We start from the raw sequence: 17,516 nt of genomic DNA on the forward strand, positions 1-17,516 counted from the left end.
CACAGAGATCCAGAGGGATTTCTACCTCTGGAATGCTAGGATTAAAGATGTGAGTGCCACCATTTTCTAGCCTTTGTATCTAGTGGCTGTTCTGTCTCTGACCCCAGATAAGTTTATTAGGGTGCACAATATTTTGGGGAACACAATACCACCACACCTGTCTTAGGGTTTCTATTGCTGCAATGAAACACCATGACTGAAAAAGCAAGTTGGAGAGGACAGGGTTTATTTGGATTACACTGCCATATCACTGTTCATCATCAAAGGAGTCAGGACAGGAACTCAAACAGGGCAAGCACATGGAAGCAGGAGCTGATGCAGAGGCCGAGAAAGGGGTGCTGCTCACTGGCTTGCTCCTCGTGGCTTGTGAAGCCTGCTTTCTAACAGAAGCCAGGACCACCAGACTGGGGTAGTCCCACCACAATGGGCTGGGTCCTCCTCCATCAATCACTAATTAAGAAAATACCCTACAGGCGTGTTTATATATAGCCCTGTCTTAGTGAGGCATTTTTCTCAAGTGAGGCTCCCTCCTCTCTAGTGACTTCTAGCTTGTGTCAAGTTGACATAAAACTGACCAGCACAACTCATTCCTTGTCAACTTGACACAAAAACATGTTATATCCCCAATATTTTACATTTAAAACATAAAACTTTAAATGTCCCACAATTTCTCCACACACCTATGAACACCTGATTTTCAACAAAGAAGCCAAAATTATGAAATGAAAAAAATAAAACATGTTCAACAAATAGTTTTGGCATAACTGGGTGTCTGCATGTAGAAGAATGCAAATAGATCCATATCTATTGTCATGCACAAAACTCAAGTCCAAGTGGATCAAAAACCTCAACATAAATCCAGTTACACTAAACTTGATAGAAGAGAAAGTGGGGAATAGCCTTGAACACATTGACACAGGAGACCACTTCCAGAATAAGACACCAGTAGTACAGACACTAAGATCAACAATTAATAAATGGGAACTCATGAAACTGAAAAGCTTCTGTAAGGCAAAGGATGCAGTCAACAAGGCAAAACAACAGGCTGCAGAATGAGAAAAGATCCTCACCAATTCCACATCCAACAGTGGGCTGATCTCCAAATATATAAAGAACTCAAGAAACTAGATATCAAAAAAAAGAATTAATCCAATTAAAAAATGGGGTACAGATTTAAACAGAGAATTCTCAACAGAAGACTCTCAAATGCCTGAAAAACATTTAAATGTTCATCATCCTTAGCCATCAGAGAAATGCAAATCAAAACAACTCTGAGAGTCCATCCATCAGAATGGCTAAGACCAAAAACACAGATGACAGCTTATGCTGGAGAGGATGTGGAGTAAGAGGAACACTCCTGTACTGCTGGTGGGAGTGCAAACTTGTACAGCCACTCTGGAAATCAGTATGGCAGTTTCTCAGAAAATCAGGAATCAATCTACCTCAAGACCCAACTATACCACTTTTAGGCATATACCCAAATGATGCTCAATAATACCACAAGGATACTTGCTCAGCTTATGTTCATAGTAGCTTTATTTGTAGTAGTCAGAACCTGGAAATAACCTAGATATCCCTCAACTGAAGAATGGACAAAGAAAATGTGGTACATTTACAAAATGGAGTATTATACAGCTGTTAAAAACTATGACATGAGGAAATTTGAAGGCAAACAGATAGAACTAGAAAAAAATCTAGTGAGGTAACCCGGACCCAGAAAGATAAAGATGGTATGTACTCACTTATAAGTAGGTATTAGCTGTAAAGTAAAGGATAACCATGCTATAATCCACAGACCCAGAGAGACTAGGTAACAAGGAGGGCTCAAGAGGGGGAGATGCTCAGATCTCCCTGGGAAGGGGAAATAGAAGAGATCTTGTGGGTGGACTGGGACAGGTAAGGGTGGGAACATGAGAGATCAGGAGTGGGGTGGATGGAGGGGGAAGAGTATGGAAAGAGATGATTTAGAAAAGGGGGGCGCATTTCAGAGTCAGGTAGAAACCTGGTGATAGGGAAACTCACAGGACTTTACAAGGATAACCCTAGCTAAGACTTCTAGCCATAGGGGATATGTAGCCAGAACTAGCCATCTCCTGTGACCAGACAAGACTTCTAGTGGAGGGATTGGGACACCATATATATTGTGACACCATATAAGGACATAACCTTAGACCTACAGTCTGTCCTGCCTTGTTGGAGCCCATTTGGGTTTCCTGGTGGCTTTACTCAGCAGGTCTGCATAAAGAGGATGATTGGGCCACAGGCCTGAGAACCAGGTGTTTGGAAGGGTCTACACTTGGCTGTATTGAGCAAGGGGGAGGTCTTTTGCTCCTTCCTTTGGCATTGTCATTAAAACACCTTTTAGAATAAAGTTCAAGGCTGGTGGGTTCAGACCCAGGCCCTCCCAAGGCTATCCTGTGTTTTCTGTTTTCCCTCTCATCATATAGGTATCTCTTTCTAGCTAATATTTCTCACTTCTCCCTACTCAAGAGTACCCTGGGTCATAAAAGTGGAAACTGGTCTGCCACACTGCTTATGGGATGTGCTGGGGTAAAGGTGACACAGAGATTCTGGGAGTGGCCAACAATGACTGGTCTAGCCTGAGGCCCATGCCATGAGAGTGAGCCCAGCCCTGACACTGCCTGCAGTACCAGGACCCAGAGGCTGAATGGCCCAGAGACCTAGGACAGAACCAAACACGACTGGAGAAAACAATGTCAATGTAATGATGCCTAACTGATACTCTGCTATACTCATAGATTGGTGCCTAGCCCAGTTGTCATCAGAGAGGCTTCCTCCTGTAACTTATGGAAACAGATGCAGAAACATATAGCCAAACATTAGACCTAGCTCTGGGAATCCTGCTGAAGAGAGAGGGGAGAGACTATAAGAACCAGAGGGGTCAAGGACATCACAAGATTTATCAGAATCAACTATCGTGGGCTAATAGGAGCTCACAGAGTCTGAACCAACAACCCATGAGCCTGCATGGAACTGACCTAGGTCCTCTACATATATGTGAGAGTTATGTAGCCTGGTCTACTTTGGGGATTCATAACAGTGGGAGCAGGGGCTGTCCCTAATGCTTTGGCTGTCTTTTGGTAACTTATTCCTCATACTGGATAGCCTTGCTCAACCGTAATACAAGTGGAGGTGCTCAGTCCTCCTGAAACTTGATATACCATGTTTTGTTGCTATCTATGGCAGGCCTGCTCCTTTCTGAACAGAAATGGATTGGAGCAGGCAGTGGGGAAGTGGGGAGAGGAAGTGAGAGGAGAGGAGGGAGGCTAAATTGTGGTTGGGATGTAAAATAAATAAATAAATAAATAAATAAATAAATAAATAAATAAATAAATAAATAAATAATTCAATTAATTTTAAAAGTCCCACAATTTCAAAACCCTTTACAAATACAAACACTTTACAATTCAGTCTCTTTTTTAAAAGAATCCAGTGTCTTTTAAAATGCATAGTTTCTTTAAAAATTCAGCCTCTCAACTGTGGACTCCTGTAAAATCAAAAACAAATTAAGCACTTTTTTCAACAGGAAGAACCAGGGCACAGTCACAATCTGAACAAAGCAAAACCAAACTCCAACAGTGTCAATAAATCAACATCCAACTATCCGGGATTCACTCACGATCTCCTCTGCTCCTCCAAGGGGCTTGGGTCATTTCTCCAGCTCTGTCTCCTGGAGTGCACACAGCTTGTTTTCTAAGCTCTGGATGGCTCCACTCCACTGCTGCTGCTGTTCTTGGTGGTCATCCCACAGTACTGATATCGACAAAATGTTTGGGTTTCTGCTGTAACTGGGTTGTACTTTCACCAATAGCCTCTCATAGGCTATCTTCATGGTGCCAAGCCTCAACTTCTTTGCATGACCCTGTCAATCCTGGGCCTTCACCTGCTGGTGAGGCTGCACCTTCCTTCACCAATGGCCTCTCCTGGCTTCTCACAGTGCCAGGCCTCAGCTGCTCTTCATGATCCCTTCATGCATTCAAACCAGTACCACCTGTGTGGCTCTTGCACTACCAAATCCAGGTGCCAGTTCAAGGAACAATCTTGGCCACATCTGGAACACAGCTTCTACACGCTGATTTTCAGGAAAGACTTCCAGAAGATTTTACTTCAGTGATGCTGGTCTCTTCTTAATCACCACTAATTTCTCAGCTCCAGTTGACCAGAATCGAGTATCCCAACAAATCAAAGGTTTCAATTTAATAGTTCTGGGATCCTGCTAATCATGGCTGATTTGTCAGCCCTTGCTACTGAGAACCACAGAATCTTTATTCAAAATAGCAATGGCCCTGACAGAGTGCTTAAACTTCCAGCTGAAACTTCACAAGCCAGGCCTCCATCTTCTGCATTGCTCTCGACACTCTTCTTCCAAGCTCTCCGAGCATTGAACTTTTCTTGGTTTTTCTTGCACAAAGTTCCAAAGTCCTTCCACAATCCTCCCCAAAACAACATGGTCATGTCTGTCACAGCAATACTCCACAATCCTGGTACCAACTTGTCTTAGTTAGGGTTTCTATTGCTTCAACGAAACACCATGACCAAAAAAGCAAGTTGTGAAGGAAATGTTTTATTTGGACCACACTGCCACATCACTGTTAATCATTGGAGGAAGCTAGTACAGGAACTCAAACAAGGCAGGAACCTGGAGGCAAGAGCTGATGTAGAGGCCATAGGGGCACACTGCTGTTTACTTGCTTGCTCATCATGGTATGCTCAGCCTGCTTTCTTATAGATGCTTTTAGGTATTAAAAATACAGCCACACTTCAGCCTGAGGATGACTGTCCTGTTCTAAGAATGTCTTAGAAAACAAAGCACTGAATGTTTTGTAGTAATTTCACAAATTAAGCACAAAAAAATGTACTTGAAATGTAAGTTTCAAAAGCAGGACAATGTAGCAAGCTAGATCTTTATAAAAACATAAATAATTTGTTCTATAACTAAAAACCTGTTAGCTTTAAAGTCATTTGGACCATAGTCTGATAGCCTAACAGGCAGACAGATGGTTTGTGAGAGTCTATTAGTGGGCAATGAGGTCCACACTTTCCCATGAAGGTAAGACTAGAAACTATTTAACTTATGTCTATGTGAGCAACAGAATATGAACTGTTATTTGATTTGTTAGATTTTTCAAGAATTAAAAATCTAGACATTTACCAAAAAAGAAAATTCTCAGGAAATCAGAATCATTAACAGTAAACAATGTAGAAACTTACTCAAGATGTTCTGAGAACTTTTATCACAATCTTGGTCTTATTACTAAAGATTAAAACTCAAAACTCTTAGTTCCTAGTTCTCTATGCTTTTGTTAAAATTTCTGGATTAAATTACCATATAATACTGCTCTTGTCTTTCCTGCTCTAAAATAGTTTCTAGAAATACATGTGATGGCCTTGGTAGTTTTATAGTCTACTTTTGTACCTTTTGGGCTTATCGCTATCCACTCATCTCTCCTCAATATAAACCTGCTTGTCAGTCATTAGACAAGTACATCTTGCATGCTCACACTCATTTGTCTTTGGTTTTCTTGTTTCTTATCTAACAAATAAACCAGCAGCAACAACAACAAAAAATTTGTTATATGTGAATCCTTCTTCCTTTACTGCCATGTATCTGAAAGCTTATGCGATTACCAGTGCTCCTCATCTGACTCTCTGTGTCGCCACCGTCAGACCCTGTCTTGGGAACACAATAATGTCAATGCAGTAGCACACTGCTGAACCCGTCACTGCACTGGTACTGTCTTCAGGAATGAGGAGACAGAACCTGGACAGCCCTTACTGTCATCAAGCTCAGACAGACCGGGTGGAAGACACTGATGGATTTGTAGAACTAAACTGAAGGAAACAAGATACTCCCAGCAGGTAGAATCAGTGTGGCTCACTGCTGACACTTTGTGACATTTGGTGTCACTGTATAAGAAGATCTTTGACTCTTTCAATTTTACCTCTTATATCCAGAAGATATTAATTATTATTTTAACTTATTTGCTCCTCCATTTCTGAGTCCAAATCCAAACCACTGGCCCCTTAAAATCTGGACCCTCTCAGATCTTTCTCTTTTCCCACACATTTGTCATACAGTCAAGGAGATGTTCTCTGGAAATGACTTTATTTATGAATGTGTAGAAAATTTCCCCAGCTGTGACCCATCCGACCCTGTCCTAGGTTTTCATCCTATTCATACACTGCCTTCCTTTCACCTGTCACCCACGTCACCGCTGTCATCACCCACGCCACCGCTGTCACCCACGTCACCGCTGTCACCCACGTCACCGCTGTCATCACCCACGTCACCGCTGTCATCACCCACGCCACCGCTGTCATCACCCACACCACCGCTGTCATCACCCACGTCACCGCTGTCATCACCCACGCCACCGCTGTCATCACCCACGCCACCGCTGTCATCACCCATGCCACCGCTGTCACCCACGCCACCACTGTCACCCACGCCACCGCTGTCATCACCCACGCCACCGCTGTCACCCACGCCACCACTGTCATCACCCACGCCACCGCTGTCATCACCCACACCACCACTGTCACCCACGCCACCACTGTCATCACCCATGCCACCGCTGTCACCCACGCCACCGCTGTCACCCACGCCACCGCTGTCATCACCCACGCCACCGCTGTCATCACCCACGCCACCACTGTCATCACCCACGCCACCACTGTCACCCACACCACCGCTGTCACCCATGCCACCGCTGTCATCACCCACGCCATCACTGTCACCCACGCCACCGCTGTCACCCACGCCACCGCTGTCATCACCCACGCCACCACTGTCATCACCCATGCCACCACTGTCACCCACGTCACCGCTGTCATCACCCACGCCACCACTGTCATCACTCACGCCACCGCTGTCACCCACACCACCGCTGTCACCCATGCCACCGCTGTCATCACCCACGCCACCGCTGTCACCCACGCCACCGCTGTCACCCATGCCACCGCTGTCATCACCCACGCCACCGCTGTCACCCACGCCACCGCTGTCATCACCCACACCATCACTGTCACCCACGCCATCTCTCTCTACAGTTCAAAAGTGACCTATTACTTTGCCACCTATCTAGCAATTGAAATTATTAGAATTTATATCCTTGTAACTTGACAAGGCCACAGAATGCCCAGAGAGCAGACTGAACATTACTTCTGTGTGTTAGTGAGGATGTTCCCAGAAAAGATTAGCATTTGAACTGAACAATTTGCACTAGCATCATGCAACAACTGAGAGCCTGAATGGATAAAAGAGCAGAGAAATATTGAATCAACACTGATTCAGATGAGACATCAATTTTTCTTATTTTCAGCATTCCTGGTTCCCAGGCTATTTAACCCAAAATGGAATCTATACAATCAGCTCTTTAGCTCCTAGGTCTCTGACAAAACCACCAAGTTTCCTGGGTCAGAGGACAACTCTGTAGTTTTATTTTCTCCTGCAGTCTTATGGCATCCAGGGATGGAGCTAAGGTGTTCAGGCTGTTCCCAGGGGCCTCTACCTATTGAGCTGTCTCCCTGGCCATAAATATAACTTCTTGATTCTGATGTAATCAAATTCAGTAGTGATTTTGTCGCATTGCTTTGACTTCCTGAGTCATATTAGTATGACAGTATGAAGATGCAGAGAATATACAAAGCTACTTCATGTTCCTATAGAAGGAATGCAGAAAGTTCAGCATACAATCCAGCCATTGCTTTCCAGACTTTCTGACCTGTGCTTCTTAACTTTCCCAGAACAGATTGTAGTATTATCCTATTGTTACAGAAACAATCAGGACTAAATGGGTATGCCTGAAGGTTAGGAGCAGAAATAGACTAGAGAAGATGAAGAAAGAAAACCCTTAGGAAAGCATGGCCACAGTGAAAAGTCTGTCTCAGATTAGCACTGGTATTTGGCAAGATGGTGTTATCTGAAAATGGCCTAACATCTACCCAAAGATAATGTGAGTAAATCTACATAATAACCAGTCAAATTTGCAAAATCTGACACTTTTCACTCAGATCTACCAGCTGATTTCATACTTGCACATTCAAAGTACCCATGAATACACTTTCCAGAGCACTGATACCAGTGTGCCTAGATATCAGAGATTATGCTTCTCCACCAGCTGAGACAATGCTATTTCTACAAGAACAAGAAGGAAGAAAAGGACAGGTGCAAATAACTAATTAGCTAATGGTAGGATCTTGTTAGTAAACTAGTTATTGCCTCAGCAACAAATAAGAAGTGCTGGGTGTAAAATGCCTCTGCTGTGGAACAATCTTTGTACACTCTAAATATGTCCTGCTCTCATTGTTAGTAAAAAGCTGATTGACTGATAGCTAGGCAGGATTTGGGGGGTCGAGAGAATGCTGGGAAGAAGGGTAGAGTCAGAAAAGTTGCCAGTGAGACACAGAGAGGAAACAGGAGGTGCAAGATGAAAAAAGGTACTGCCACATTGCAAAGAGTAGATAAGAAATATGGGTTAACTTCAAATGTAAGTGTTAGCTAGTAACAAGCCTGAGCCAATCATTTATAATTAATATTAAGTCTCTGTGTCAGTTATTTGGGAACTGGCAGATGGGACAGAAAAGTCTGCCTACAAATGGCATCCAAATGTCTGGCACCTACATCCACATAAAACCTGAGAAAGTTTAAAAAAATTTTCTAAACACACAATAACAGAGCCTCGCATGGCTTTGTAGACTTGTGTCTCTCATGGCAGCTGCAGTACTGAGATGGGTATCCCAGCAGCTGCCTGTGGGAAGAGCCAGCCACCAGCCACCATGGATTACTGCCATGCTGTGGTGATATTTTATTTGTGCTCTAACAAATAAAGCTTGCCTGGGGATCAGAGGAAAAAGCCAACCACTATATTAAACATAGAGGTCAGGCAGTGGTAGCACATGCCTTTAATCTAGCATTTGGGAAGCAGAGATCCATCTGGATCTCTGTGAGTTCAAGGCCACACTGGGAACAGAGCCAGGCATGGTGGCACATGTCTTTAATCCCAGCACTAGTTAACCATAGAGGTCTGGAGGTCTGTACAGACAGACAAGAAGTGATAGAGGTGAGTGGAAAGAGGAAGTGATGTAGCTGGGTGGAGAGAGGAAGTAAGATGGCAGGGCACAGAAAGGTATATAAAGCTTGAGTATACAGGAAGTAGGTCTCTTGGGCTCCTAGCAGTAAGAACTTGTGGCTGGCTTGTTCTATCCCTCTGATCTTTCAGCTTTCACCCCAATATCTGGCTCTGGGTTTTTATTAATAAGACTATTTAGCAATTCATGTTACACTGTGCACTAAGCTAAACTACACTGGTGGTGGCTGACATAACAGTTTAAGATTCATCTCATGTGATTAAAAAAACAATAACAATGCTCAGTACAGACAGATCCAGAGGAAAAAACCTCTAAATGGGTTACAGTGTGTTTAAAAATGTACAGCCGGGTAGTGGTGGCGCACGCCTTTAATCCCAGCACTCGGGAGGCAGAGGCAGGCAGATCTCTGTGAGTTTGAGGCCAGCCTGGTCTCCAAAGCGAGTTCCAAGAAAGGCGCAAAGCTACACAGAGAAACCCTGTCTCGAAAAACCAAAAAAAAAAAAAAAAACCAAAAAAAAAAAACCAAAAATGTACAAAGGCTTGGGAGAGAAAAGAAAAGTGATATAAACAGTCATATATATATATATGACTTTTCTTTATATATATATATAGTTTTAAAATAATAAAGTAAATTCCTTAAAAAGGGAATAAAGTAATATAAAAGAAACAAAGCCACATAAAGATGGAAAATACACAAAAAGTCTAGATCCTGTATGTTATTATTTGTCTTTAAATTCTTTAGCTGCTAAGAGACACTGGATTAAGAAAACTGCTGGATTAAATCAACCTATATATTTTTAAAATGACTTCAAAATGGAAGTCAAAAGATATGTTACCTTGGGGAAGAGGTTATGCTTTTATTTTCACAGGAACTGAGAGGCTATAGATTTGCTCCAGGTTGATATGGATCAGATTTAATCAGGGAAGATTCCCTGAAAATCCTAACTATAAACATAAAAAAATAAACCTTGAAGAACTGCAAGACACATGATGTATATTTTTACCTGTTCAAACACATAACAAAAAAAATCATCTTTGACTGATTTGTGTACAATGCAGACTCTATACTTGTATTAATACAGATATGTATATTAGCTTTAAAAGCTTATGTATTTTCAGAGCAAGGGGACCAGATATCAATAAAACAGATGGCCCAGCTGACCCAGCATCAAGAACAGCTTCAAGGCTGCTAGCTGAGTTGATCCAGCCTCACAAAATACTCCAGCTAAGACCTAATAATTATCCTGATTTTCTCAAGGTTCCCCTAGAGATGCCAGAGCCCACAGACAACATGAAACAGTCTAGAAAAAGCAATGTCCACATTCCCAAAAGTTGTATTATGGATGTTTGTTATCATTTAAGGGAGGTTGGTTATAAGTTGCTGTTGGTCATAGTCAGAAAAAAATAAACAAAAGAGTTAAATTCAAAGACTTTTTTTAAATGGAAAAAAGGGGGATAGGATATAGAAATGACAGAATAAAAGGGTAGATTATTGAATCTACTTTAACCAAAACAGAACTATTAATCTCAAAATATTTTACATAGGTATGGATTTTGGTTTATTGATACAAATGTAAGGTTAATTTTGTTATACTGTATGTATGTTTCTACTCTTGTTTAGTGTATTGTGTTTACGCAGTTCATTACATGCATCTCATGTAACATAGAATTAAGAAATACTGATAGTTCATCATCTATAATAGTCAAACTTACAGTCATGTTAAGTATGTTTTCAAGGTCATATGCAGATATATTTAGATAGATAGATGGTCTTCAAACACTTCAAAGACCTATAGAATATGGCATTTAATGTTTTTAATAACCTAAGGCTATTCATGCCAGTAAGATAGCTCCTGACAGCACCAATTCACTTCAAAAGAGGATAATGGCCATCAAAGAAACTCTGTGTGGAGTTTGTTTTCTTTATGGCAAAAGCTAGCCATTTGGACAAAGAAACTGACCTTGCCTCAATGCTGAAAAAGTATATCGTCCAAACTGGACCAGCAGGATGCAAAAAAATGTGACTGCCAAACTTTTCCAAGACAAGGTAGGTCAGTCCTTTAAAATTTCCTGCTTCTCAGAAATGTCTGTCAGATATACTAGGCCTGTAGGCCAAAGTTGGATGCCCCAACACTATAGAAAAACTTTGGGTGACTGTCCAAGCAGCCAGATGTCCCTGTTGTTAGGTAATATTACATCTTTCTGGGGTCTTTGAGGAAGTTGAAGACTAAATAATTAACTTAACTTATAGTCTTCCTTAGTTATAATAAAAGGTAAATTAATATAAAACTTTAAACTCACAAAGACAAGATAGATAAAATATTTTCTCTAATTTTGCCAAAATACAAATGAACTGGATATTGTAACTGTAATTCTTACTTCATAACTTTTATTGTATATGATTTTACTATGTTAAAGTTAAAACCTTACTTTGTAATTAGACAAAAAGGGGGAAATGCTGTGGAACAATCTTTGTACAATTTGTTGCTCTCATTGTTAATAAAAAACTGATTGGATGATAGGTAGGCAGGATATGGGGGCTGAGAGAATGCTGGGAAGAAGAAGGGTGGAGACAGAGGAGTTACCAGTAAGACACAGAGAGGAACCAGGAGGTGCAAGGTGAAATAAGTTACCCTCATATGGCAGAAGGTAGATAATAAATATGGGTTAATTTAAAATGTAAGAGTTAGCTAGTAAAAAGCCTGAGCTATCAGTCAAGCATTTATAATTAATAATAAGTCCCTGAATGGGTATTTAGGAGCAGTTGCTGGGACACAGAGAAATTCTGCCTACATGCCTTAGGTGGCTGCATTAGGTGAATGCATTAGTAATATGAGGGATGGCTATTTTAAGATTCTGTGAGACAAACTCAGAGAGTGTAAGACTAAGCTGCTGCTTTCTAAACCTCCCAATCTGCTGCTTCTCTTCCCAGAAAGAAGACTGTAGTAAACTCTGTAATTGTGACTTGGCTGGTGCTCATTGATCTCCCTCTTCCATGCCACTGCCACTCAGCCGCAAATCAAACCTTATCAATATTTGGATACAACAGATATATAAAAAGCACTAGGAAAACCACATAGTCCTAAGGAAAATTTAGCATGAATGAGTTTTTGTACATTGAGCACCGATCATAACTTGGACTATATCCTGAACAATGGAATGATTTTAAGTGCAAGAGCAGAATGCAGTCCATATTTTACAGAGACAACGAAAGCAACAGTATGGAAATCAATTAAAATGAAACATGACAGGAGTATCAGCTAAAAGATCTGTAATACTTGGTGTAACATATCTGACATGACATGGAAGATGGAAAGAAATTAGTCAAGACCAACATGGTGGAAAGAGAGAACTAACTTCAGCAAGTAGTCCTCTGACCTCCACACCTCCTTATGTATACCATGGAATGCGCATACACACACACACACACACACACACACACATTTGTGTACACACAGACACTCACATACATATGCATGCACACACAAATAATAAATAATTAAATAAATATTGATAATAAAAAGCATGGAGGGATGCTCAATATCACTTACCATTAATAAAATATGATGCAAGACCACAGTGAGATATTGTTAGGCAGCTACAGTCGAAAAGACAGATAAATGCAAGTGTTTGCAAGTATGTGGAGAAATTGTACATTATTAGTGAGAACATAAAAGGGTACAAATTTCAGAGAACAATTCAGCAGTACCTCAAGAAATTAAATCTAGAGTTACCAAATGACCCAGAAATTCTTCTCCTTGATATATAAGCAAGATTAATGACAACGTATCCACACAAATTTGTGCATAAATGTATATAATGGCATTATTCATGACCGGGAAAAGTGGAAACAGTCTAAAGATTCACTGACTGATAAAGATAACAAAAGTAAAATACCTTTCACCAACAAAATGAAACATTTAGATGTGTCACAACATAGATGACCTCGAAAACATAGTGTTGAATAAAAGATGCCAGTCACAAAGACCATAGAGTGCATTATTCCATCCATGTGAGGTGTTCAGAGTGAGAAAATTCACAAATACAAAAAGCAGATTAGTGGCTTCCTGGGTCTTAGTGAGTGGGACTAGAAGGATAAATGCAGCTGCTCTAGCTATGAGGTCTAGGGGAGGGAGGGATTACATACATGTTCAACACTCAGATTATGTTCTACAGTCCAAATGTTCTCGAATTGAACAAGTCTGTGAATATACTAAAAATCATTACACTATGTTTCTAATGGATAGATATTATAGTATATGAATCTTTTTCAAATAAACTATGTTTCTGCTTGGTCTTGGCATAAGAGAAACTCAAAAGAATACAAAATACTTTCTCTGCCACAGGAAATTAATCCGTAAATACATTCAAGTTTTACTGGTAGGTGACTGCTAACTGGCTATATATTCCATATCCAGGCATTATAAGGGCTGGGTAAAGCTTGAAGCCTGGGAGTTAATAATACCTTATTTAAAAAGTCACCCATCATAGTTTCTTTCTGAAGAGAATAGAAGAAATAGGAAAAAAGGAAGAAGGAAGATGGAAATAAAACAATATGAGCTGAGAACTCAGTAAGAAAATCAAATGGGAAAATGGTTACATTTTCTCCACAATAGAAATCATGCATATCGTAATCAGTCGTGCCAGTGGATGCCGGTTGTTTAAGATTACAGGAGAGTGGAACTACGGGTGTAGCACAGTTAGAAGAGTGCTTGCTCAGTAAGCATGAAGCCTTAGCATCACAGAAAGTAGGTGTAGGGACACACCTGTAACCTCAGCACTCAGGAGGTGGAAAACGGGGATCACAAGTTCAAAGTCACCCTTGGATACATAGTGAATTCAATACTAGCCTAGCTTACATGAAATCTATGTGTTAAAACAAGGTAAAGAGGGGGAAAGAAGGAGAGAAGCAGGGACTAGATTAAAGAGGATAGCCAATTGAAAAAACAAAGAGTACCTCCTGGGGGAGTCCCAATGCTGCTGCCAAGACCCAAAATAGCCATCTTGTGAATTCTAGGCAGCAGCAGCACAGCAGATTCTTCTCCCCTCTCCCAGTGGGGTACTTTGACTGGCTCCAGGTGGACATTCTCCAGACCATCTTGCTGTAGGTTTTGGTACATGATTTGGATGGCTTTCTCTAGGTTCTTAGAGCCACTCAGTCTGGGCCCAACAGTATCAACTAGAAGTCCCAAACGCTCATAGGACCGGTTCTGGTATTTACCATAAACAGCAAGGTTGATAATTGCTTTAGCAACGTCTTCATAGCTGGCTATTTCATTTTTTATTTCTTGAAATGTTCTCTGAGAAATGTTATTCTCGTATATAGCTTTTCCAGAGTTCAGGGATAAAAGGTGAGCAACACCAACAAACACGAAAAAAAGGAACTTCATTGTTTCCAGTTGTTTTTCTTCCTGAGAGAAATAAATAAGAAACATGTTTTAGGAAAAAAGAACCTCACAGACATCTGCCCATAATCCATGGCCTGTTTTTCAAGCAGCATTCCTCTGCCTTTTCCAACCATCATCCGACCTTCCCTATCATATTCAAGCAATATAGTCCCTAGGAATAGACAAGTCAAAGAACAACAATTAGCCTTATTAACAGGGTGGTGTGTATCAAACCTATAGAATCACTCATTACTAAAGGACAGACAGACAGACAGATAGACAGATAGACAGACATTCAAAGACAGAGAGAGACAGAGAGAGGGAGGGAGAAGGAGGAAGGGAAGAAGCATGGTGAAAGCGATGCTGGCTGCCCCTCCCTCTTAATGGAGCACGACTTCCCTCTTAATGGAGCACTACTCAACTGGAGGTCCATCTTCCTTCTTAATGGAGCACTATTCAAGTGGAGGTCCATCTTCCCTCTTAATGGAACACTACTCAACTGGAGGTCCATCTTCCCTCTTAATGGAGCACTATGCAGCTTGAGGTGCATCTTCCCTCTGCCCAAATGAGCTTTCTTTACCTGAACAACTTGACCTTTGAGGTCATCTCAGATGTCATTTTTTTCTCAGTACATTTCCTAATCCCATTTCCACTAAAAAATACCTCATTCTTTTCAATAATATTTATTCAGCTATATTCCAGGAACTGTGATATGCTTTTAGAAGCAGAGAACTAAAACAAATGCAGAAACAAAGAGTGAGATTTGTTAGTCTTTAGCTCTGTGATACCCATCACTGACATGATAGTAATAAAAACAACATAACACATTTTTGTAATAATTGTTATGTATCAGGCACTGTTCTAAGTACATTGCCCTTGTTATTACATTTAATTCTCCTAGTGGCCTCACTTCTGGAGGCCCACTCTCATGACCTTTACAAATAAAGTGCATCAGCACAGACAGACTAAGAAGCTGGGAATACATAAAGTTTTTCCAGTTCTAAGTGCTGTGCTAAACGGTGCTGCTCACTTAGCACTGCAGGGAGTTCAGGTCTGTAGAGTAACATGGAGACTGAGAACGAGAGTATCCAGTGCAGCTCAGTTTAGGAGCCAATAGTCCCATGGGCTCATTTTAACTTAATTAACATTAAATACAATTTAAAATTTAGTTCTAAGTCATTCCAGGCATTTTTCAAGTACTTAGTCGGCACATGTGACTAGTGGCTTCCGCACTACACGGCTCAAATAGAACTACTATCATGGTGGAAAGCGTGGATAATATCGAGTCAGACACCTTTTAAATTGTGCATATCTTGTGCCTTGACTGGCCCTTCCAAGAGACATATCAATGTTTAATTGGCATCAGTAGAGTTATTGGGTAGTGAGACCTTTAAGTTTAGGTCTTGAAGTCCTACTTAATGAACCCCCCTGAATGAACTGATGTTGTCATCACAGGAGTAGGCTCTTTATAACCTTCTCTTCACAGCCTCTCATGTCCTTCTGCCACAAAACCTTGTATTATGTTGTTAAACAATAAGAAAAAACCTTTATCAGATTTTCCAGCCTCCAAATCAGTGAGCCTATAAATTTCTGTTTATTACTAATTACATAGTCTGTGGTATTGTGTTACAAAGAACAAAACAGCCGGGCGTTGGTGGCGCACGCCTTTAATCCCAGCACTCGGGAGGCAGAGCCAGGCGGATCTCTGTGAGTTCGAGGCCAGCCTGGGCTACCAAGTGAGTTCCAGGAAAAGGTGCAAAGCTACACAGAGAAACCCTGTCTCAAAAAACCAAAAAAAAAAAAAAAAAAAAAAAAACCACAAACCAGACAGACAAGATTTTTCAAATCTAACAAAAAAAAATGTTTTTAATTTCCTTACTTTTATCTAATTCATCGTTACCTCACTTTACAAAGATATTGGTCTGCAAAGCATTCAAAACCTGAAAGCTATTCCTATACCACAGATCCTGGAAACATAAAGTGTTATACAGATACATTTCAAATTCAACTGACAAATAATAACTTTTAAAAATGGCACCAACAGCCCTTCTGAAGCACAGGTGAGTGCCCTAGCTTGCCCCAGACCCCATCCCTGGGCACCAGCCACTCCGGGGAAGACCTGCCCAAATTGGCCCCAGGTTCTGGCCACCAGGCAGGTTCCCTTCTAGCCCCACCGGGAAGGATCCCCGTCTCCAAGACCCCTGGCAGACCCTGCAGTCTCCACGCCCTGCCCCCACGCCCATCCGCCCGAGCCCCAAGCCTCTTCCTGAGACTTAGAGGCTGGCCCCCAGCTCCCATCTTGCCCCGGACTTCCCGTCTGGAGGAGAGAGAGAGAGAGAGAGAGAGAGAGAGAGAGAGAGAGAGAGAGAAAGGAGAGCTCCCATCCTGCCCCAGACTTCCAATTTGGACAAGAGAGCTCCCATCTGGACAAGAGAGAGAGATTTCCTGAATCTGTCAGCTCTGTCTGAACCAAGTGTGCGGATAAGGCCAAGAACTAACCACAAGGAGATGGGCAGACGTCAAGGCAGAAACACATACAACAAAATGAATAGCAATACAGCATCACCAGGCCCTAGCCCTCCTCCAACACCTAGACCTGAACATCAGAAATTGGAAGAAGCAGAAGAAAATAGCCTTATGAATGTCATCATGAAGAAGCTAGAGGCTCGTGTAGAGGAAAAGACAAAAAAATGTGAAGAACGTTGTAAACAACTAGAGGAAAGGGCAAACAAATTAGAAGAAATCAATAAAGTCCTGGAAGAGAACAATAAAGTACTGAAAGAAAATCAAGAAAAATCAATGAAACAAATGAAGGAAACAGTCCAAGACCTGAAAAGGGAAATAGAAAAAATGAAGAAGACACAAACAGAGGGAATGCTGGAAATAGAAAATCTGAGAAAACGATTGGGAACTTCAGATGCAAGTATAATCAACAGAATGCAAGAGATGGAAGAGAGGATCTCTAGCGTTGAAGATACAATAGAAGAAATAGATTCATCAGTCAAAGAAAACACTAAA

The 17,516-nt window shown here is 41.3% G+C and overlaps 1 protein-coding gene across 3 annotated transcripts in view; it reads right to left on the reverse strand.

Annotated features, from left to right (window-relative positions):
* Cpq (carboxypeptidase Q) overlaps positions 1-17,516 on the reverse strand; it is a 454,961-nt gene that overhangs the window by 345,674 nt on the left and 91,771 nt on the right. For all 3 annotated transcript variants that reach the window (XM_059247593.1, XM_059247594.1, XM_059247595.1), the window contains exon 2: positions 14,069-14,522. In XM_059247593.1, coding sequence (XP_059103576.1) covers positions 14,069-14,522 — 454 coding nt within the window. The remainder of the gene's footprint in view (positions 1-14,068; positions 14,523-17,516) is intronic.

The sequence above is a fragment of the Peromyscus eremicus genome, chromosome 20, assembly GCF_949786415.1.
Source record: "Peromyscus eremicus chromosome 20, PerEre_H2_v1, whole genome shotgun sequence".
Lineage (NCBI taxonomy): Eukaryota > Metazoa > Chordata > Mammalia > Rodentia > Cricetidae > Peromyscus > Peromyscus eremicus.